This window comes from Diplotaxodon limnothrissa, linkage group LG22 (assembly GCF_057381915.1).
Source record: "Diplotaxodon limnothrissa isolate DT_005_m linkage group LG22, D_limnothrissa_male_GT1.1, whole genome shotgun sequence".
NCBI classification, from domain to species: Eukaryota; Metazoa; Chordata; class Actinopteri; order Cichliformes; family Cichlidae; genus Diplotaxodon; species Diplotaxodon limnothrissa.
The window spans coordinates 17,532,291-17,554,625 of record NC_140616.1 but is presented as its reverse complement, the minus strand read 5'-3'; the positions used below and the strand labels follow the sequence as shown (position 1 = coordinate 17,554,625).

General features: G+C 40.5%; 1 protein-coding gene across 1 annotated transcript; it reads right to left on the bottom strand.

Moving 5' to 3' along the window:
* Positions 1-100: 100 nt before the first annotated feature.
* LOC146609720 (Y+L amino acid transporter 2) lies at positions 101-21,994 on the bottom strand. Its single transcript, XM_085346647.1, has 12 exons — positions 21,888-21,994; positions 9,964-10,325; positions 9,445-9,620; positions 9,114-9,256; positions 8,051-8,176; positions 7,550-7,694; positions 4,828-4,951; positions 3,672-3,775; positions 3,430-3,526; positions 3,159-3,308; positions 2,489-2,672; positions 101-1,781 (listed from the first exon to the last, which is right to left on the bottom strand). Exons 2-12 carry the CDS (start codon positions 10,090-10,092, stop codon positions 1,687-1,689), a joined length of 1,473 nt encoding a protein of 490 aa, XP_085202773.1. The 5' UTR covers positions 10,093-10,325; positions 21,888-21,994; the 3' UTR covers positions 101-1,686.
* Between the last annotated feature and the right edge of the window lie 341 nt (positions 21,995-22,335).

Genomic DNA, 22,335 nt, shown 5'->3' with positions numbered 1-22,335 from the left:
CTGCTCATTTACCTAAAGGGTAAAGCTACAGATGTAGACTTTAGTGTGTTCAGGTCAAACAAAGCAAACGATAAGAACAGCCAGTCACTGAAGTCTGTACCTAACTTTATTCAGATAAAACACACAGCTCACTTTCTGCCTCGGAGTGAGCAAACACATTTCCAGCCCACTGGAGAAGCTCGTCTGGCAAAATAAATCAGAACAGTGGGAAAAAAAGCAGGTTCTTAAGACACATTCAGCACAAAAGCTTTCAAACACCCAGAAAACACACATTTGGTACCCAATGAAACAACAAATATGTTATAACATTCTTATTTTGCATTTTCTGAGAATAATAGGTTCATTGTATTACAGTATACTGAAATATACATATACAGCTGTTTTTGTGTTTAAACGGCCCACTAGTTTGTTTTAACCGATGACTACTGATCCCCGAAAAGCAAATTAGCACGTGAAGCAACAAACCGTGTGCTCCCGTTAGCTCCTAATCATGTCCAGAGGCTAAGCAGATTTTTTATTTTTATTTTTTTAAATCTAAAGACTGATTATTTCTAGCTAACCAACAACTACTGCCTGTGTTTTTGTGATAGGCAGCTTCAATTTGAAGAAACTAATGAAAGATGACGACTTGAAACACATTTGGCAAACTTTACAGCGACATGTCGGCGACTGTGCTCAAGAACAAATGTGGCGATATCACATCATTAGACCCACCTCACTGAAGGCACGTACAGTCTAGGAACACAAAAAGTACACCACAAAACACCATATAAACACACTACAGCTGTGAATTTTCACTTTACTGCATGATGGTCCAACAATTGATCTGCTCTGTGACAACCGCCCATCTTGGCGATACATTAAAAACTGAAAAAATATATTAAATATTTCATCTGCAATAGAAATCCTTATGTTTGGTTTTTTTTTAAGTGTAACTGAGGTGTGTACCTAAAAAAAACATGAGATTTTTTACTTTTAAATGGATCGTGTGCACGTATATGAAGCAACAAGGTGACAGGTAACAGTACAAACATGAGACACAACACACAGAAGCAGAGACAGACTCTTATATGACACTTTGGAAAGTCTTATGACTTATCAACTGAAGTTTTTTAAGCTACCACTAGGAGGCACCTGAACTTAAAAAGAGCCCTGAAGATGATGTCAAAGTTCCCACATGCAGCTGTGGTGGATGGAAAGCAGCATGACAGATTTGTGATCATAAATATACAGCAGGACCGCTCCTTAATTACTCTTTTTTTTTAAACCATTTTATATATCGTCTCCTTCAAAATGAAAAATGTATGTGCAAAAACCGTTTGCTCTTCTTTGAGGTCTCAAGTTCAAAAATCAAGATTTTTGGACTAAATTTTCTGCTAAGATATACACTTAGTATAATTGTAATAATACACTGCATTTGTGCTCTTGCCTATAATAAACAGTCTGAGTAAAATCCTGCTCCTTCCTTCTTTATGGCACATGTGTGAGAGAAGAAGAGGAGGAGGAGGAGATCGAGTAGCGTGGTGTGCTCATCTCTGCACCGTCTCCATCCGTCTTTAATAGGTCCAGCGATCATCTCATCTCAGCCCCGATTGTCTGCCGCTCCCAGATTGCTTCATATTGTGTTCGTTCGTCCTCCTTCATCTCCCCGTACAGTACTTTACTCTGAGTTTGTCTGTCCATCGATCATTCGATCTTCCCCGGGTCTATGTTGTCCAGATCAATATCTGGCGATGCCACGCAACACATGCACAGTTTCTGGGTGTATAGAGATATCGCATCTGTGTGAAGAGAGAAAAAGAAAAATCAGATGGCTGCTCAAGGGTTGCTAATTAGAAAAATTTGCCTTAAGTGTTACTTGTTTAAACTAGTCCAGTGTTAATAGTATAAAAAAGTAGCATTTCTAAACAGTAAGAGTTTTATAAATGTTGTACTATAGAAGCCTTTAGTGTAGGTGGGTTTTATGCTAAACTGAACTATGAAACACTAATTCCAATCCCTTTACAGAGAGCCATAGCAATTCCATACATTTCTATGGTAGCTATAGGAAATATGAGACTGGTATGCTACTTTAAAGAGTTGTGAGTAATAACCTAACACAGCCACATTCATTCACAGAGCTTTATACTATAGCTGTTGTCATATTACCACGTGCTAGCTTCAATCCTCTACCTTTGTACCTAGATTTAAGTTTCTTGGGGAAATTCTTCCTTTATAAACCAATTGGGAATTTGCAAGGAAGATAAAGGATGCATTTCCCCTCAAAGGGAATAAAAAGCTAGACTGACAGCTTGGCTAGCTTGTTCTAGCCTATGAAAATATGACACTGAGCTCTTGCTGATCTTTCTCAGAGCTAGACCACAAATGTTAAAGGATAAAGCAGTAATAGACAAGTGCTTTAATAAGAAGGCTATCAAATGTGAGTTTCAGAGTTCCCTCAAAGCAAACAAAACCTCTTCTATGATAGGCAGTGCAGTGTTTCTCTTACTGAGCATTTTTCCAAGGAAGGCTGGTCTGGAGCTGCGAGGCAGATGGACACAAATGTAGTAGATCGGTACCCCAGAAAGTGCCACACCAATCCCCACTAGAGAGTTGACAGTGTCGCTGTAGAGCGGCACCACCACCAGGAATAAGCTGCACAGGCAGTAGACTATTGGGAAGAACAAAGACAGCTACCGAGAGGGAGGAGGAGAAATGGACAAAACAAAAGGATCAGACTGACATGACTTTAAACATTGTCGCAACTCAAAACAAAAGAGGGTAAACAGTACAATACACTCACTGTTGATGGGTAAACGAAAAAAACTTCACAGACCATGAACAACACTTTACACACTATCTTTAATGTATCCATTTACATCTTGTGCTCATTGGTTTATTTGTCTGTTCACAATCTGATGGGGGCTGTGAGCTGGATGATGTGGTTGGGTGGCTGCACCAAGGTGCAGTCGAAGATTATGAGATAAAAAACATTGGCTCACATTCAGAAACAAGACGTTCATACACACAATCTACACTCATCATCCTGCCTAATGCTTTATTTCTATTTTCATTTTTATCTCTGAGCTGACTGCACTAACACATCTGAGCTAAATTTTACACCTGTTTGTATTTCAAGCTCACTTTGGTTATTAAGAACATTGCATCATTTTTGGTACCTTAACGGGTCGGTGTCGATCAGGATCTTTGATGCGAAGGTAGATCTGGCTGGCTATCGACAGGCCGATGAATAACCAGTAGTTGAAACTGAAGTAGTTGATTAACCGGAAAACATCTGGCACAGTCAAGTACAACAGAGACATGCCACCCTGTGAGAAGACGACCAAAAACAGACACAAATATTACGTTCAAGAGAAATACATTCATGACAAAGATGAAGAACCACAAAGATTTACATTAAAATAAAAAAAACATATTGGGGATACTTGCATTGAAAAGTAGGGCAGGAATCGGGGTGAAACGTTTAATATGGATCATACAAAGCACATTAGGTAGGTGGCCTTCTCTGGAACCAACGAAAAACAACCTGCGAGAGAAAATGACATTTCAATAAGAACTAAAGTCACTGTGCTGCTGATTGGTTAGTTGGCAATAGGACAAACAAAACAAAACAAAAAACCCATACATTTTGGGAAAAACAGAAATGGAGGCCACTAGATTTAGGAGTTTACCTCGAGGCTGCAATGATTGATGAGTTGAGGCCTCCGTAACAGGAAATCGCCACAGAAAGAGGAATCAGCCAACGAGCCCAGCCCAGCACCTCATCTGCAAATGTCTGAGGAAGCAGCCAAAGTGCTTGTAACTCCTTTTCACTTTAGTAAAAATGTGACTCATCAGTGCAGATGTGTGCCACTAATTAAAAGACACGAGAACTAATCCAACAAACTGGCTAATCTGCTTGCGGGAACCCCTGATGTTTCCTGCTACTCCCCTTTGTTTCCTTTTCAAGGGCGGAAGAAAGTGTAAAGCTCACACTGTTACAAATAATCAATGAGTACAAATACTGTCAACAAAAAAAACTACACAGATCACAGCAGTTTCACAGGACACTTTGTTAGAAAGGAGAGAAAGAAAAAGTTACCAGCTAGAAAGAGAAGAACAGCAGGAACTGAGAAAGATGTTATACTGTGATGCCACTTTAAAACCTCTGAGTGGATTTTCTTTGTTCATATTGTGACCTGAGCTGTTGCCAAAAGCTTGACTCGACAACGATGTGGCATCACTCATTTTAACCCACTCAAAACCCAAACATGCCTGAGGTGCATTATATTAGTGATATAATCAAGTTTAGGTTCAAACATCATCATGTTTTAGTGTGGCGCTGAGTTGCAAAGTACAACCAGCGCACAATGAGATTCGACATCATTAATCTCCAAAACCTGACTAAAAATTTTGCTGCATCTCACAGTTTCATTACAACAGGGCAGAAAACCCCTGGCTTAATGACAGAACATTAGTAAACCATTAAAATAAAAAAAAAGAGATTAGCAAATACAACTCACAAGTACAAATCTTCCTTCTCCCTGCACTAATCACATCATGAGCTCTCCTCCTGTTCCTGTGTGGCGCGCTAACCTCTTTAGCTAAATGAGGTTCCTGTCATCTCGACTCCTACAGTCTTGCATGACCAAGAGGGAGTACCAAAGCCAGATGCGAGAGGCAGTGGCTGTTAGATGGACTCAGAGAGACGACAGTCAAACACAGGAGGGACAGATCACATCCTCCTACCTCTAAGAGGGTGAGCAGAGGCTGTAAATACTGGTATGTGATAGGGCTTGTATGCAGATATGTACACAAAGTGACTCTAGTACAGAGCTTTGGACTCACCACAGCAACAGCTTCACTGTTGAGCACTGTATCTGCGTCCATGACGACATAGTAAGCTATGTTGGTCAAGATATAGATCACTGTGACGATGGGCATTGAAATGGCAATGGACAAGGGGAGATTCCTGCAATGGAAAAATAGGAGGTGGCATCCATTAAGACTGTTAGATTTAAACTACTTAGCAATACAGCAGTGTGAAAACGTGTTTGCCCCCTTCCAGATTTCCTAGTGTTTTGCATATTTGTCACACTTACATGTTTGATGTTTAATATTAGACAAAGATAACCTGATGAAATACAAAATGCAGCTTTTAAATGACGATTTCATTGATTAAGGGACAAATGTTCAATCCAATCCAAACCTCTCTGGTCTCGTGTGAAAAAGTAATTGCCCATCTTGTTAAATTATGAATTAACTGTGATTAACTGCATTTTTTGGAAAGCTGAGTTCAGTTTCACTAAACACACTCAGGCCTGATTATTGGCAGACCTGTTGAATCAGGAAATCACTTAAATAGAACCTGTCTGGCAAGGGCTAATTATGCCACAGCACGCTAGGTCTAAAGAAACGCCTGACAAACAAACATTGACATCCGTCAGTCTGGAAAGGTTACAAAGCCATTTCTAACGCTTTGGGACTCCAATGAACCACATTGAGAGTCATTATACACAAATGTAGAAAACCTGGAACAGTGGAGAACTTTCACCACTGGGAGTAATCGGTAGGGGTGGGCAAATATGCTCGATGTTTCCACGTACGACGGATAAAATGGTTTTATCACAACCATCGAGTAAGAACTGCAATGGAAATATTAAGCTGTCTGCATGCAATTCACTGTGAGTTTGTTTTTCTCCCACACACTGTGAATGCATCATTAATAACCCCCTCCCAGATTTTCTACCTGGCGCACTGCCCTTAGCATGTGTGTTTATAAACTACCAGATAGGGAAAGATATGAGGACAGTGGGAGTTTCAGATGAGTGAAGGAATGAGACTTTCTGTGTTTTTTGTTTTTGGAGGCTATTTAAACATATCGCGATGTGTATCGTGATACAGCCAAAACAAATTTTGTGACATTTAGATATTCCTGCTGACGACTCATCCGGGATTTCACAAAAGAATGATGAGTGGGCCAAAATTCCTCCACAGCGCTGTGAAAGACTCACTGCCAGTTATCGCAAACGCTTAATTTAGGACTGCAGCTATCGATTATTTTAGTAATCAAGTAATCGCTCAGTTATTCCATCAATCAATCAAGAAATTAGATAAGAAATATTTTTTCTCTTATTATTGAGCAATAACAAATATACACAGGTTTTTTTCAAAATGAACTGTTGATTGCAATTTTTCAATCTGAAAAATGTTATGAAAGCCTCGAAATTAATCTGGTCTTGTCACGGTCCTGGGTCGGTGTCCCAGTGTTTTGAGTTTCTTGTGTCTCTGAGTTTTTGTATTATGCTCTTAGTTCTTTGTTGCCCCAGTTTATTCTATAGTCTAGCGTCTTAGTTTGGCTTTCTTGTATTCTGTTTAGTTTCTTATATAAAGCAATATAATCAGCATATAAACATTTAAGATGATAAATTTAAACCTCAACACTAGTGAGTTTGCGTTTGGGTCCAATTCCTGCCTGCACACAGCCGAAACATGATAGGTCTAGTACACCCCATGCCCCCCTTTAGATTCACCCCTGCTTCAAGCATCAATAGGATGGCTGCTCTTAGTTAAATTATACAGCTTGCTGTATAATTTAAACATGGTATCAGATTAACAATTAACAATTCACCTGTATATCTTAATACAACTTCTTGAGGCTTACTGCAGATTCTCCACTGTGTAAAGCAAACAGCGATGGATGGAGCAGCTATAAAATGTGATTTTTTTTCCATGTCAGAGTTTGTCATTACTTTTTCCCAGTAATGGTTTTATTGGCGATTGCAGGAACAGCGCTGCTGTTTTGGTTGCTAGAAACACATCTTCTTTCACTTAACCGGAGCTCACGTCTTGCTAATGGCTTCGTTTGCTCTTCACGGTGTGCAAACAGACTCCAGCTCCTCGTTAAACTGTGCCAGCATCAACATGACTGCTGCTGTTGTGTTACCAATGTTTGCGGGCTGTGTGGACTCAATGTTGTCAGCTTTTTTATTCACATGCTGCTCCTAAATTTGTTTGCATTGCAGGTGTGATTTTAGTCACAAATGTGGATGAAGTGCTCCCACTTCCACGACGACAGCATTGAAGCAAAGAATTTGTGTCGAGAATTTTTTTATAATCGAATTACTCGAATCATCGCAGCCCTAGCTTGCAGTTGTTGCTGCTAAAGGTGGTCCAAGCTGTTATTAGGTTCAGGGGACAATCACTTCTTCACACAGGCCCATGTAGGTTTGGATTTTTCCCCCACTTAATAATAAACACCTTCATTTAGAAACTGCATTTTGTGTTTACTTGTGTTATCTTTGTCTAATATTTAAATTTATTTGATGATCTAAAATGTGTGAAAAACATACAAAAAAAGAGTGCACAGAAATTCAAATGCCTTGTATTTCTGTGTGAAGCACTTTGTGATCTTGGTCTTAAAAGGTGCTATATAAATAAAATGTAACTTTACTTACTTCACAAACACTTTTTTCACACCACTTTATGTATACAAATCGAAAGCACAACCAGGAATAAAGGATTTTAATGATTACTGTAAAACGAGCATTATAAATACAAGATTGCGTACCTCTCTGGGTCCTTGATCTCCTCTGTAATGAAGTTGAGCGTATCCCAGCCAGAGTAAGAGTAGAGTGCTGAATAAAGGGCCAGGGCCATATCACCAGGATTCAGGTTGGAGTCTTTGAAAGAATCCTCAAAGTTCTGGTTAAAACCTACAACAACACAAGGTATACATTATAAATATATCCCATTTTTTTATTTTCATAATAAAGAAATATATTATTCAAATTGTATGGTGTTTTTTTTTTTTTTACTTTTCTCACTTAAGGGAGAGAGGAACAGTTCATTTAGCCACACAACACCCTAACCATGCCCACAGTTTAACTTTTAAATGACTTTGATAAATGTATTTTAACAGATTTCATCCAGCTGTATTTGTAATTACTATTATTGTTATCATCAATATTATATAAGCACCATGTTTTGAGCTTTAGAACATATGTTGTCTAAGGACCAATTGGTAGCCTTAATAGTTGTTTTCTAAATAGAGACTATTCAGGGATCCTACCTTGTCCCAGCCTAACCAGTCCGGCAATGATGATGACAATTAGAGCAATGACCTTTGCAAAAGTAGAGATGACCTGAAGAATGGCACCCCACTTCACTTTCATGCAGTTCACAAATGTGAGCACACCTGATGGAAAGAAAGAAGCAGTATAAAACTACAAAAGTAGTAGAAAACTACAGCTCTAGAAAAGCTTGCAGCTAGAGAATGTAGCTAAAGGGTACAAGTCACTCCTCCTCATATAGAACTGACACGGCACCACCCAAATACCACCGGGTTCATTCAGACCCTGTGAGGAACACCCCTGTAAAAAATGAATCTCACAGCGTGCTTCTATTAATTCCATCACCTGTCCCATCATCTGCTCTATCACTCGATGTTCAAGTCAAACCACATGCATAAGAAGCCCATTTCAAATGACACATTTCATATGGGCGCCATGCAAGTTATTCCAAATGCAGCATGCGTGTTCCAGTAGTGCTGCAGCCAATAGACCATTTTAAACACCTTTCTCCTGAATTTACACGTGGAAATCCATTTTAGCTGTTTTGCGTGAAAGATTCAACTGTCTGCAACTGATCCTCCTGCTTGCACAGGAGACAAAGATGCATTTAAGACTTCCTCCTAATTAAGACTCTCACTGTATGCACTGCAATTTACAGGGGCGTGATGTAAAACAGTACAATCTAAGACAGTAAACAACTGTATATGAACTTTCCATTGCTTTGGTTTATAAAAAAAACCAACCAAACAAACAAAACTAATTTTTGTGTGTTACAATGCTCTATTGCCAGCTCTTTAACTGAGCTGTCTACAGAAATTAGCACAGAGGTACAGAAACAGATGGGATGTGGTGATGTGCAATTTTTCACCTGCTTTATCAGCACACTATTTTTGCTGGGGTTGAAGAAATCTCTCCCTAATTATGTCCAAAAAGATTTAAACCAACACTGCATGGATACAAGCTTAAAACTACATAACACACTTACACCTTTACAACATCCATGCAAACATAAATAGCAGGTAAAATAAATGATGTGAGTGATTAATAGCGAAAGAGGCTTACATATGATGACAGCAGCAATAAGACGGACGGCATCGTAGGGGGCTAAACAGGTGGGGTAGAAAGGCTGGACCAGGTAATTGGAGAAGGTCAGGGCTATCACAGCTTGACAAGCCGGCTCTACAATCATCAAGGATGTCCACAGTCTACAGAGACATTTTTTTCATCTTAATTATCGCTTCACGTAACGCTTACAGTAGGCAGGTTTAGTTTATTTACACTGAGTAATGTCAACCTTTGTTTCCGTCTACCATTTAATCCCAGTACAGCACATGCCTGAGTAGTTTATTGTGTTAGTAGAAGGGCTCAGCAGTGCACTGCTGAAACAACATACCGAATAAAAGCCAAGAAACCACCAAAGGCTTCAAGGATATAGGCATAGGAGGCACCAGATTTACGGATGGTGGTACCAAGCTCAGCATAGCATAACGCTCCAAACACAGAGAATACCCCTCCGATGGCCCACACGACCAGGGACATCCCAAATGAGCCAGTGTACATAAGGACTCCCTGCAGGGTAACACAGGAGAGGAGATATTAAATACACACACACACACACACACACACACACACACACACACACACACACACACACAGAAGGCAGTGAACCAGCTGTCATTTGAACAAATGTGCCTAGTGATCTAAGATCTAATGTAAATATAGAAGACTGCTCAACCCTAAACTGGACAGCTGTAATACACGTCATCAACAAAAACTGAAGTCCTTCAATTTCAGATTTCTTTAGTAATTAAGGTGCATTTTACAAAGAAAGCATTTAGATTTTACTGCTCTGCAACGTTTAAACCACAATAAAAACTCAACCACCCACCCCCCAAAAAAGGGAGAGACCTACCTTAGGCGAGACAAAGATGCCCGAGCCGATCATGTTTCCCACAATGAGACAGACACCATGAAGGAGGGAAATCTCCTGCTTCAGCCGCATGCCACTACCCTGAGACGCCGTGTCTACATCAGCAACCATTTTGAGGAATTTACAGCCTTTGGCCTCAGCTCAGATGAGATTGACAAGGAAATGATGGGAATGACAAAGTAGTCAAAGACTAGAACAAATAAGAGGTAGAAAAACTGAACAAAGAGGTGCGGGCCTATCACACGAGAAAGGAGGGATTGAGGTGTTGAGTGTCACTGAATGGCTCGAGCTATTGCATGTCTCTAACACTCATTGAAATCCAAGAGGTGCTTCTCTCGGACAATCTGTAAAAGAAACAAGCACACACTGTCTCACAGAAGGGAATTTATTATAATAGTAAACAGTTTTGCTGAGCAGATATGAGTTAAGTGATCCCAGTTCAGTATGTCATCATACACACATCTCTGTTATCTTCCATAAATGAATGCCTTTCTTTATATATGAAGTGCTTTGGGTTCAAATAGCACTGTAAGTGAAATGTTTCCCACACTGCTCTTTCCCATAGATATTACACATTAACTAGAGGTGGGAGTAGGGCTGGGCTATATCATACCGTTCACAGTAATACCGGTGTAATGTTGGGCAACGATAAGAAAATGAAATATCGCGATAGAATGTGGGTAAAACGCGCATGCGCAGTGCCTTTGTTTACATACGCACATGGCGGCGTATCTGTCAAATGTTTCAGTACGACTTTGCTTAGCTACGAACCCGCACTGCTTGATGGATTGTCGGAGCTTTACGGTTATCGTAGGCAGGAGCCTCACGAAGTGATACGTACAGTGCTTCATCATAATATTACCGTATTGTGTGTGTATAACCTCTTTTTAAGTTTTGTGGATATTATACATGGTTATGCTGAGGATATGTCGGCCAATTTCCACTGGAAATGCCTTTTGGTTAAACTGTCAGCAAGGATTTGCATTTGCACTGTTAATTTTTTATATAACTTTAATGCACATAAAAAACAGCTGCTTGTTTAAGTGAAAATACATTGATGTTTGTTTGTTTTTTGCACTAATAAAGTTGTGGAGTTGTAAAGTATTTTGTCTAGTGTCAATTATATCGTCAGTTATATTGTTATCGCAAATTTTCAAATGTATATCGTGATAAATATTTTTGGTCATATCGTTGGGAGTCACCTGACACCCAACAATACAATATTATCATAATGAAATGAGATGGTCAAGAAGACCAACACTGTCAAGAAAACCTGCTAGAAATGTTTCCATCAGAGGGAGTCAGTCTACTACTAGCCTGATATCAGTATGCAAATGAATGGGGTCAAGTTGGCAATTACATGCAATCAAGTGACCTGTGCAATCACCTTGTGATCAAAAGACTTGGTGAGTCTGAAACACTGCCAACCAACCTGTGGGCGTGGGCGACCGTTTAGTCACCATTGCAGAATGTGAAAATAAATTCAACACAATCACCAGGAAACAAGCAACTTTTAGTAGATTTCAAAGTGCTTTAACTCAATTCAAACGTGTACTGTAGAAAGAGGGAATTTATGACTTGTCTGTGCTTGCTGGAAGGTAGCATGACAAGAGCAACGACTGCAGTGAGTCCAGACATGCTTGCAGAAGTATAGGACAAGTATGACTATCAAATTGACATATGGACACTGAGCACTAGGGCTGCACGATGTTGCATAAAATGAGAATCACGGTTTTTTGGCTTAGAATTGAGATCACGATTCTCTCACGATTTTCTTTTCCAATATAAATATTTATTGCACTTATTAACTGCACATCAACTTCGTAACAGTTGAAACTGAACATAAAAACAATAAATAAACATAAAAACAACAAATGTCTCACGTTTTGTGGTTGCCGCAAAATGTTGTACTGCTTGAAATTCCGTCTCCACCGTTGCTCGACACTGCGTGTATAGAGCAGGTAGTGCAACAATAGAAAAATAGTTGCGGGACGGCACTGTGTAACGTTTGTCTAGGGTGTTGATCATTTTCCTAAATCCCTCATTTTGCACAGTGTTGATGGGAGCCATATCTTTGGTCAGGTGATAAGTGATAGCCTCCGTAATTTCTTTGTGCCTGTGGGAGTTCGACGGGTATAGGGAAGCGCTGTATAAGGTTCCCGTTATTGATGTTTGGGTGGTTGACCGGGACGGATGTTCTCTTGTCACTTTCTCATCATCCCTGACGTGCTCTCCGTTGTTTTTTCCCTGCTAATGTTAGCATCACACGGCACAGCTTCTGTATCACGTGGTATAAGGCTTGTCATTTGTTGAGCAGGAAGAGTGAGCGCTTGTTTTCATGCAGATTACGTCCCGGATCAAAATGCGGTACAATCGTCGTTGCCTTTTTTTTTTTTTTAAATCGTTGTCATTTGGAAATGAGATCGCACATAAGTATGAATCGAGATCGCGATTTTCTAACGATTAATCGTGCAGCCCTACTGAGCACTTTGTAACTGTTGCTATAAAACTTCATATTTAGCCATGTATTTTAAAATCTCGCATCTAGAACTATGTAACTTCTAGCCTTTTGAAATCGGATGATTCTTTTTGAAATACTCTGTATAATAAGAATGATAATAAGAATGTCATATATTTGATTAGCTGCATTTATAATTCCTATCTCTCTGCTCGTCAGTGCATCCAAGAACATTTCCAAATCAGGGACAAACAACCAACCAACAGCCAGGCTGTGATAACTACATCTTGTATGCGCTGGCTTAAAGATTTATATTTCCCTGTTGCAATATTACATCTAGCTTGCTCGCCTTCAGCAGTCAGTCACATTCTGGTCAGTACTGTTTAACAAATGGCTCCATGGTGTATCGTTTTAAACCTTTGTCTAACAAGTAGAGCTGGGCGATATGAGATTTTTTCATATCACGATATGTTTTTTCCATTTCAGTCGATAACGATATCTATCACGATATAAGCCAAATAACTATATTTGTAAGATTTAAATGTGCCGTTGCTCACAAGTAAAATGTGAAATAATCAGCAGCTTGTTTTGATTTAAATATTTATTTCTCATAATAAGTTCAACAGGGTAGATGTACTTAAGGAACATGAGACTTTTTCAGATAAATAAAGGCAAATATTGCAAACTACACAAAAGGCAGCCACTAAAGCGTTTAAGTTTCAAAATAGAACAAACAAAACAGACTAAATTGTCAATTCCACTTAGAAACAAAATATTAATTCTAAAAATAAATCTTAGTTTGTTTTACAGAAGAAGAGACAAAACTGACTAACTTTTGTCAATATCAAATAAACTGAGAACTAAAAGGAAATTCTCAATCTCTCCTTGTTGTATAGCTGAGCTTTTCAAACAGTTTTAACAGTTACTTTAGTCTGACAAAAGCCGAATGATGAATTAGCGCTTCCAGTCAGAGACTGAGGCTACGTCCACACGTACACGGGTATTTTTGAAAACTGAGATTTTCCGTTTTCGTTTTAAAAAATAATCCCGTCCACACATAAAGGCAGAAATGAAGGAAAACGCTGCTATGAACATGCCAAAGCAGCAGGTGGCGCTAGATTCCTAACCGTGCAGAAATGTTGGCCAATCAGAAGTCTAGAAGCCTCGGTGGGAAAAAGTAAACAAAGCTGGGGCATAGAAGCAGAACCGAGTCGTATGTGTGGACGGACAGTAACTGTGTATATATAAGCATTTAAACACTGCAGAGAGTACAATTAACAGTAACAGTATTGTAGAAATTCATTTCACCGAAACAATAACGTGGCGCACAGTGTGACGCATGCACCAGTTTATTGTATTTCCAGACTTGCTTTCGGCACAATTTACAGTGCACGCTACTCTGTTTTTTGTCAGACTTGAAATAGCCGAAATACCTTCACACTACGGAACTTCTATGGCTCTTCCGTTTGACAATCTCTCCGGCATTGGAACCATCATCTGTTTTCTCTTCGGTCACGCTCAGTTGATTTTTCTAGTCGGCACACTCATTTCCTCCATTACCCGCTGGCTGCTTCCCAAACAAACACACGTGCGGCTTGGCACTTGTGCTGTACGTAACAAGCCACGCGACGTGACGCTGCGGCTGTGATTGGTTCGGCTCTGCGCTACTTAATTTGGATTGGCTGACCTTTTTTTTTTTTTTTTTTTAAAGAGGACAAGAGCGGCGAGGTCTATCGCGATAGCTTAATTTCTCTATCGAGTAAAAGTTATATCGCGATACATATCGTTATCGTTCTATCGCCCAGCTCTACTAACAAGTGAAAGAGTCCTGGTTTGATCCCAGGAGGAGACAAATCCCTTTGGGGCTGTTGCCAGTGGAACAACCCTCAAATCAACCATGAATAAGGAAACAACAACAGCAGCTTATTTCACAGGCATCCAGCTCCCCGAACTAGTAAATCTTGAATAACCAGCTGTCAGCCACGGGTCCTTTCATTCCCACGCGACTTTGGTTTTTAAACTGCAGGGTCGGACGACACGGTGCAATCAAAATGGAGCAAGTTCCACTTTTATTGCACCTCATTTACCCATTATCTGTTCTCTTATATCATCTGATAGCGCTGGCTTCATAATTCATCACTGAATGTGAGCAAAGTTTAACTTAATTTGCATATTTTAGATTCTAACTTCCCATACAGGAAAGCAGTGCCTCGCTCACTCTCTCCTCTCATCAGTGTGTATTCACAGAGAAAAAGAGATCTAACCTTACATAATCCTGCCGCTTTGTCTGTAGCACACCGTGTGCTTCATAAGCAGGTGCTATGTTACTAAAAAGTGAAGCAAACTACTCATCCCGCCTCCTTCAGCCTGGATCAGTTCATGGGAAGAGGCACTCAAAGCAAGCGTTGGACTGAAACACTGAGCCAAATCAAATTTCACCTTTACTAACTAAACACATCTTTCTTGGAAGCACATGCACAAATACATTAAAGCACTATGAAGATGTCCATGAGTTGGATCCCCAGGAAGAAACAACACTCATATTACACTGAAGATATATAACATGGAAGAAAACTTTAAATATGTTCACTGAGGGTATCCAATGGTGTAACAACTGAAAAAAAATAGGTTTCGATGTGTTTCGAAACTGAACCACAGAAACAATGCACATTAAATCTTTGTGGCTCCCAACATCATCACCATCCCAATGTTTTTATGTGTCTAATATAGAAGACAGATGTTTGATGCCCTTCCAATTAAAATGACATTCTGATTGGAAGCGTGCTGTACTCTCAGCCATCAGCTTTTGGTGCAACTTTACCTTAATCTTTCAGTCAAAAAAAAGTAGATAAAAAGATTAATTTAAGCAATGTGTTTATTAAATGTGTGTAATTGTTGACAACTCCTTGGATTTTGAATCAGCTCTGTAGGTCTATATTCCCCTTTTAAATCATGTCTGAGGTATTTCATGGTTTTTGTCAAGTCCACTGTGAACTTTTTTTTTTCCATTTTAATCTTGTTGTTTGTTTATATTGCCAGCTATTGCTGTTCCAGTGAGAGTGTGAAGTGGTTAGAATGAGATATGCACCCCCAAGTCTGAGGCCATGGTCCTCAGCTGGAAAAGTGTGGAATGCCCACTCCGCGTCAGGGGCGAGTTACTCCACAAAGTTGAAGAGGTTAAGTATCTAGTGGTCTTGTTCGCGAGTGAGAGGAGAGGGAGATCAACAGACGGAATAGTGCTGCGGCTGCAGTGATGCGGAAACTGTACCGATCTGTCAAGGTAAGGAGCGAGCTGAGTGTAAAAGCAAAGCTCTTGATTTACCAGTTGAGCTATGTCTCTACTTATACTCATGGGCTTTGGGTAGTGACTGAAAGAAAGGGATCCTAGACATAAGCAGCGGAAATGAGGTTTCTCTGATGGGTAGCTGGCCTCTCCCTTAGAGATAGAGTGAGGAATTCGGCCATCTGGGATAGGCTCAGAGTAGAGCCACTGCTCCTCCGCATCAAAAGGAGCCAGATGAGGTGGTTTGGACATCTAACAAGGATGCCTCCTGGGTGAGGTGTTCTGGGCATGATCCATCAGAAGGAGGCCCTGGGGCAGAAACAGGACACACTGAATAGATTATATCTCTTGCTTGGCCTGGGAACGCCTCTGTGTTCACCCAGTGAAGCTTAAGGAGATGACTGGGGAGAGGGAGTTCTGGGATTTTGGATGGACTTTATGGATGGATGGGTGTTCCTATGTGCAGATTTTCCATCTTTTGAAACCTCAAATGTTAATACTACCATAACTTGAAACCACTTTGGGTCAACTATAATAACAGCAGCAACCTTACATAATTTGACAAAGCTAAATCTCCTGAATATCCCTTTTTTTGTTCATCTTAAATAGAGCAGGGCGATATGGCCAAAAATATTTATCACGATATATATTTGAAAATTTGCGGTAACGATATAACCGACGATATAATTGATGCGAGACAAAATACAACTCCACAACATTACTAGCGCAAAAAGACAACCTTCCATTTATTTTCACTTAAACAAGAAGCTGGTTTTTATGTACATTAAAGCTTTATAAAAATGTAACAGTGCAAATGCAAATTCCTTGCTGAAAGTTTAACCAAAAGGCATTTCCAGTAGAAATGGGCTGACATATCCTGAGCATAACCATGTATAATATCCACTGAAGTTAAAAAGAGGTGCTTTGCAACATTAAACTGCAGTGTGCAGTACGTATTTTTCGGACCATAAGGTGCACGGGATTATAAGGCACATTAAGCGAAACAAAGCAGTCAGATAAATCAAACTTTATTAAACTCATTCTTCTTGCTTCCTCCACTTCTGTACCATTGATTCATTAATGTTGAATTCTCTGGCAGCTGCTCTATTCCCATGTTGCTGCAGTATATTAATGACTAACCTCGTATTGTGGATGGATTATCTCAGTTGTTCTCCTGACTGAAGTTTGGTCCGTTTACAGCATCCTGCCATGCGATTGCATTTGTCTCTAACCATGAAGAACCTTCACGTTAACTTTTATAAGTGGAAAAGTGTTAGTGTTCGTCCTCCAGCTTCACTGTTTATGTTATGCTAACATACAGTGGGGCAAAAAAGTATTTAGTCAGCCACCGATTGTGCATGTTCCCCCACCTAAAATGATGACAGAGGTCAGTAATTTGCACCAGAGGTACACATCAACTGTGAGAGACAGAATGTGAAAAAAAATCCATGAATTCACATGGTAGGATTTGTAAAGAATTTATTCGTAAATCAGGGTGGCAAATAAGTATTTGGTCAATAACAAAAATACAACTCAATACTTTGTAACATAACCTTTGTTGGCAATAACAGAGGTCAAACGTTTACTATAGGTCTTTACCAGGTTTGCACACACAGTAGCTGGTATTTTGGCCCATTCCTCCATGCAGATCTTCTCAAGAGCAGTGATGTTTTGGGGCTGTCGCCGAGCAACACGGACTTTCAACTCCCGCCACAGATTTTCTATGGGGTTGAGGTCTGGAGACTGGCTAGGCCACTCCAGGACTTTCAAATGCTTCTTACGGAGCCACTCCTTTGTTGCCCGGGCGGTGTGTTTTGGATCATTGTCATGTTGGAAGACCCAGCCTCGTTTCATCTTCAAAGTTCTCACTGATGGAAGGAGGTTTTGGCTCAAAATCTCACGATACATGGCCCCATTCATTCTGTCCTTAACACGGATCAGTCGTCCTGTCCCCTTGGCAGAAAAACAGCCCCATAGCATGATGTTTCCACCCCCATGCTTCACAGTAGGTATGGTGTTCTTGGGATGCAACTCAGTATTCTTCTTCCTCCAAACACGACGAGTTGAGTTTATACCAAAAAGTTCTACTTTGGTTTCATCTGACCACATGACATTCTCCCAATCCTCTGCTGTATCATCCATGTGCTCTCTGGCAAACTTCAGACGGGCCTGGACATGCACTGGCTTCAGCAGCGGAACACGTCTGGCACTGCGGGATTTGATTCCCTGCCGTTGTAGTGTGTTACTGATGGTGACCTTTGTTACTTTGGTCCCAGCTCTCTGCAGGTCATTCACCAGGTCCCCCCGTGTGGTTCTGGGATCTTTGCTCACCGTTCTCATGATCATTTTGACCCCACGGGATGAGATCTTGCGTGGAGCCCCAGATCGAGGGAGATTATCAGTGGTCTTGTATGTCTTCCATTTTCTGATGATTGCTCCCACAGTTGATTTTTTTCACACCAAGCTGCTTGCCTATTGTAGATTCACTCTTCCCAGTCTGGTGCAGGTCTACAATACTTTTCCTGGTGTCCTTCGAGAGCTCTTTGGTCTTGGCCATGGCGGAGTTTGGAGTCTGACTGTTTGAGGCTGTGGACAGGTGTCTTTTATACAGATGATCAGTTCAAACAGGTGCCATTCATACAGGTAACGAGTGGGGGACAGAAAAGCGTCTTACAGAAGACGTTACAGGTCTGTGAGAGCCAGAGATTTTCCATGTTTGAGGTGACCAAATACTTATTTGCCACCCTGATTTACGGATAAATTCTTTACAAATCCTACCATGTGAATTCATGGATTTTTTTTCCACATTCTGTCTCTCACAGTTGAAGTGTACCTCTGGTGCAAATTACTGACCTCTGTCATCATTTTAAGTGGGGGAACTTGCACAATCAGTGGCTGACTAAATACTTTTTTTCCCCACTGTAGCTGTGTCGCTAGCGATCACGTAGCACATCATTATATACCAGCTAGCCCAACTTCAGTAACCCTGCAAACGTCGCTGCTGTTTAGTTTCCTGTCTTCATTTATGTTGGAAGTGATAGCAGAGCTGTACGTTTGATTTTTTTCAGAAATCTCTCAGTCAGAACATGCAATATCATGCTTAGGTAACTAGCGAAACTAGCGAGCTAACTTCCGCTAGCTTCCTGCTAACTTCTAACTCCGTTAAATGTAATAACTTTTGTTTTCATGGATGCCTGGAAGTTAAACTTTATAGTTACACCTGGTAAAGCAGCAATGCTGATCGTTTTATTAAAGATGAAAGAATTTAGACAGTTTTTAACTCTAAGTGATGCTGCAGTGTTGTTTGACCTGAAGAATACGGAGTTTAGGACCCAGATTACTCCCAGATTTAAGAGCATCTTAGTCCGACAAATACGACAATAACGACGGCCGCTTGCATGTTCTGCAAAAAAATGTGCTTTGTTGTGTATCTGATGGACAAACACCAAACCAGTTCCACATCACGGAAGTTGCACCATTTTTACAAACCAATTCTGGTTCATCTGTTTCACTCAACAATCGGCCATGTGCGTATGAAAACAAAGGCACTGCGCATGCGCGTTTTACTCCCATTCTATCGCGATATTTCATTTTCCTATCGTTGCCTAACATTATACCGGTATTACCGTGAACGGTATAATATGGCCCAGCCCTAATCTTAAATTTACTCAATTTAATAACAAACATTTCATTGCTTTTCTCTATTGGATGCAGTGTTTTTGGTGAAACCAACAAGCAACGTTGAGCATTGCTCATTAGTAAAGTTGATTACTGCCTAAAATGATAAGTCTGAAATCATCTGAAAGTAAGGAGCAATCATCTTTTCAGAAAATAATTTTTTTGGATGTCACAACTGGACCTTCTGGTCTGAGGAGGTCTGGCGCCATGTGTCCCGTTATTGGTCCAATGAAATTATGCTAGCATCTGTTCGTTAAGGTAATGCAGATGCTCCCCCCCCCCATACCACAGCCTCAAAACCCATCTCTAGGGGAAATGGTTATGCTCACCAAAATAACATTTTCTGTGAATTTATCCCATGTTCATAAGAACAACAGAATAGTAACTCGATTAAACTATCAGTGTCAAGAACAAGACCGTGTAGAAGAAACCTGATGTACAAGTCAACCTCCATATGGAGTTACTGTGAGTGTAATGTATGAATCAAAATGCACAAAATGATTACGTAGGCCTCATAACAGCAAAGACACACAATGCCTGACACTGACACCTTACTGCTATTAAAGTCTGGATATCGCTTTACTGAAATGTTCATTCCTTAGACATCTAGTAGGAAATATAAAACCATCAGCATGAATGCCTTGTGCCATGTTTAAAATCCATTTTGAACACTATTCTAGACCTTTCTGCAACTCATAAATATCGCCAATAAGTTTAACATAGCAAAGTGTTCATTCTTTATGTGTTCCCATCTCTTTCCCTTCATACTCAAGTGAAGCTGCACTTACTCAACTTTAGTTTTTTAACTGTACAAAGTGAATACATTTACCCCACTTACACTTTAAGATAATTCTGATAACATAGAAAACACTCCACTGCACACTCATCTCTGAACTCAAAACAAGAATCTGATCCTCTTTCTGTTATTAAGTCTTTATACTTCAGGGGGGAATCTATGTTGTAGCTATAGCAAAGCCCCTACAAAAACCGACCAACATAACATGCAGCATAACTTAACATGCGCCTCTCCGAAAATGTAACTACATGATAACAATAACTGGTTCTATATAGGGGTTAATAATCATAGTATCAATATAAGGACTCACAAATATTATTCATTCTTATTCACAAATCCTGGGAGCAGATTGCTGAAACTATTGGAATGGAGGTGAGTGAATGTGTTCACATTGAGAGGAAACTGGGTGGACACAGAAGACCCGCCTAAATAAGGGCCAAAGCTGTTGTCTGTTTTCTGAGACATCTACTAAATGATGCTCAGGATGTTGCAAGAGTCTGTTTTGTGGTCAGGCAGGTCTGACGTTAGGTAGCAATGTGAGTGTGGAGTTGGACTCTAACAGAGGTTTGGGAAATAACGATGCTGCCCAAGTTATTGTCGGTATCGCAGAACTGGCTATTATGCAATAATGCTTACGCTGTGTGGACCGTGCAGCATGTATTTTTTTTTTAGTTTGCTGATTGTTAAAGGTTTTATACTCAGCATCTGCTCTGTGCATAGTGAACACCACGTCGGATTTTAATAATAGCACTTGAGGCACGTCGGGCTCGTTAAACGCATGTTTAAACTGTTGGAGGAGTTTTTGTCGCTGATTTTACGCTGCATTCATTTATTGAATCCTGACGCAAACTTGCTAGCGACTTACATTTCCTTTCACTCTCGACTCCGTCATTTTCCGCATGTTAAGTGAGAAAGGGCGAATGCAAATTTCAGACCTAGCTTTTAAAGGAAGTACAACTTCCACTAGTACTCCCAACTCAGTTTAAAAGTAGTGGTGATTGTAAACCCTTCTAGCCTATGATCCAGATAACTTCCCGCTATTAAAAAAGGCCGGCAGAGAAGATTAGACCGACTTCTTTGCCTTTTGTGTCATTACGACTCCGAGCAGTGTAGCTCTGCGCGCTTCCGCACGGGGCATCCACCATTCTGTAAGGCACACAAAAAGCAATGTAGTCACTAATTAGTGGTTCATCTCCGATATTAGCCATAGGCGGGAATGTTCAACACGCAATTGTTTAGTTTCAGCCACCAAATTATACCACATCAACCGCAAAACGCGCTCGCGCCCTGTTAACACGCAAAGGCAACGGTTTTTGTTACCAATGATTAGGAATGATAGCTCTGTTAGCCCCGGCCCGACACACACTCAGTGAAAGAGGAGAGGGGTGAAAAGCGCGTCTTGTCTCGCCTACTTTAAACCTCCAGCTCACACTGTTATGTAAACGAAACACTCAGTCACCATGTAAGAAGAGTCCGCATTAAACTAGTTGCCGGGCGGCTCCACGTGTGCCAACAGAGCTAATGACGACGAACACGCATGATGCTGCAGATGTACATGCTAGCATTAGTGTGCGCGTGAAAGACACGTAGCGACGGTTAACTTCGACTGAAACGACTCCTGTCCGCGTGCCCACCTAGTCTCTACATCTACAAAGGTAGTGAAACCTCTACTGTGAAGTCAGGCAATTTACCTTTTAGCTGAAGCGAGCGGTGACTCAAGGACCGTCCTTGGGATTTCCAGTCACCAACTTGTGCCGCTCCACATTTTAGGCAAGCAACATCTGTAGCTGGCTCCTCCTAGCCAACCTCCCACCATACGTGACCCCACGTTCAAAAGCAGAAGCCTTTCTGTGAACAGCAGAGAACATTGCATAAGATACTTTAATAAATAACAGAGGAAATAAAGTTCATCGCGTGTCGCTTCTCACCCTATTGTTAGCATTTCGGGTGAGCGATGATTTGATCTGTTTGAAGAGTAGACAGTAAGACAGTTGAAGCTCTGTCAAGCAATGAAAATGGATTTTTTTTCTTTAGATCTGGAGACTGTGGGTGGGTACACTGTAGTCATAAAAGATGGACCAGTAATCATATAGACTGTAGTTTTTTATGTAACGTTTAGTTGATTTTAAAGGGCTCAAA

Coding starts and splice junctions, on each gene's coding strand:
- LOC146609720 (XM_085346647.1), bottom strand. CDS start 10,092: ATGGTTGCTGATGTAGACACGGCGTCTCAGGGTAGTGGCATGCGGCTG. Junction 7,695..8,050: donor ACTGGTTAGGCTGGGACAAG/GTAGGATCCCTG, acceptor GTGTTGTTGTAG/GTTTTAACCAGAACTTTGAG. Junction 3,527..3,671: donor TCAATCATTGCAGCCTCGAG/GTAAACTCCTAA, acceptor TTTCTCTCGCAG/GTTGTTTTTCGTTGGTTCCA.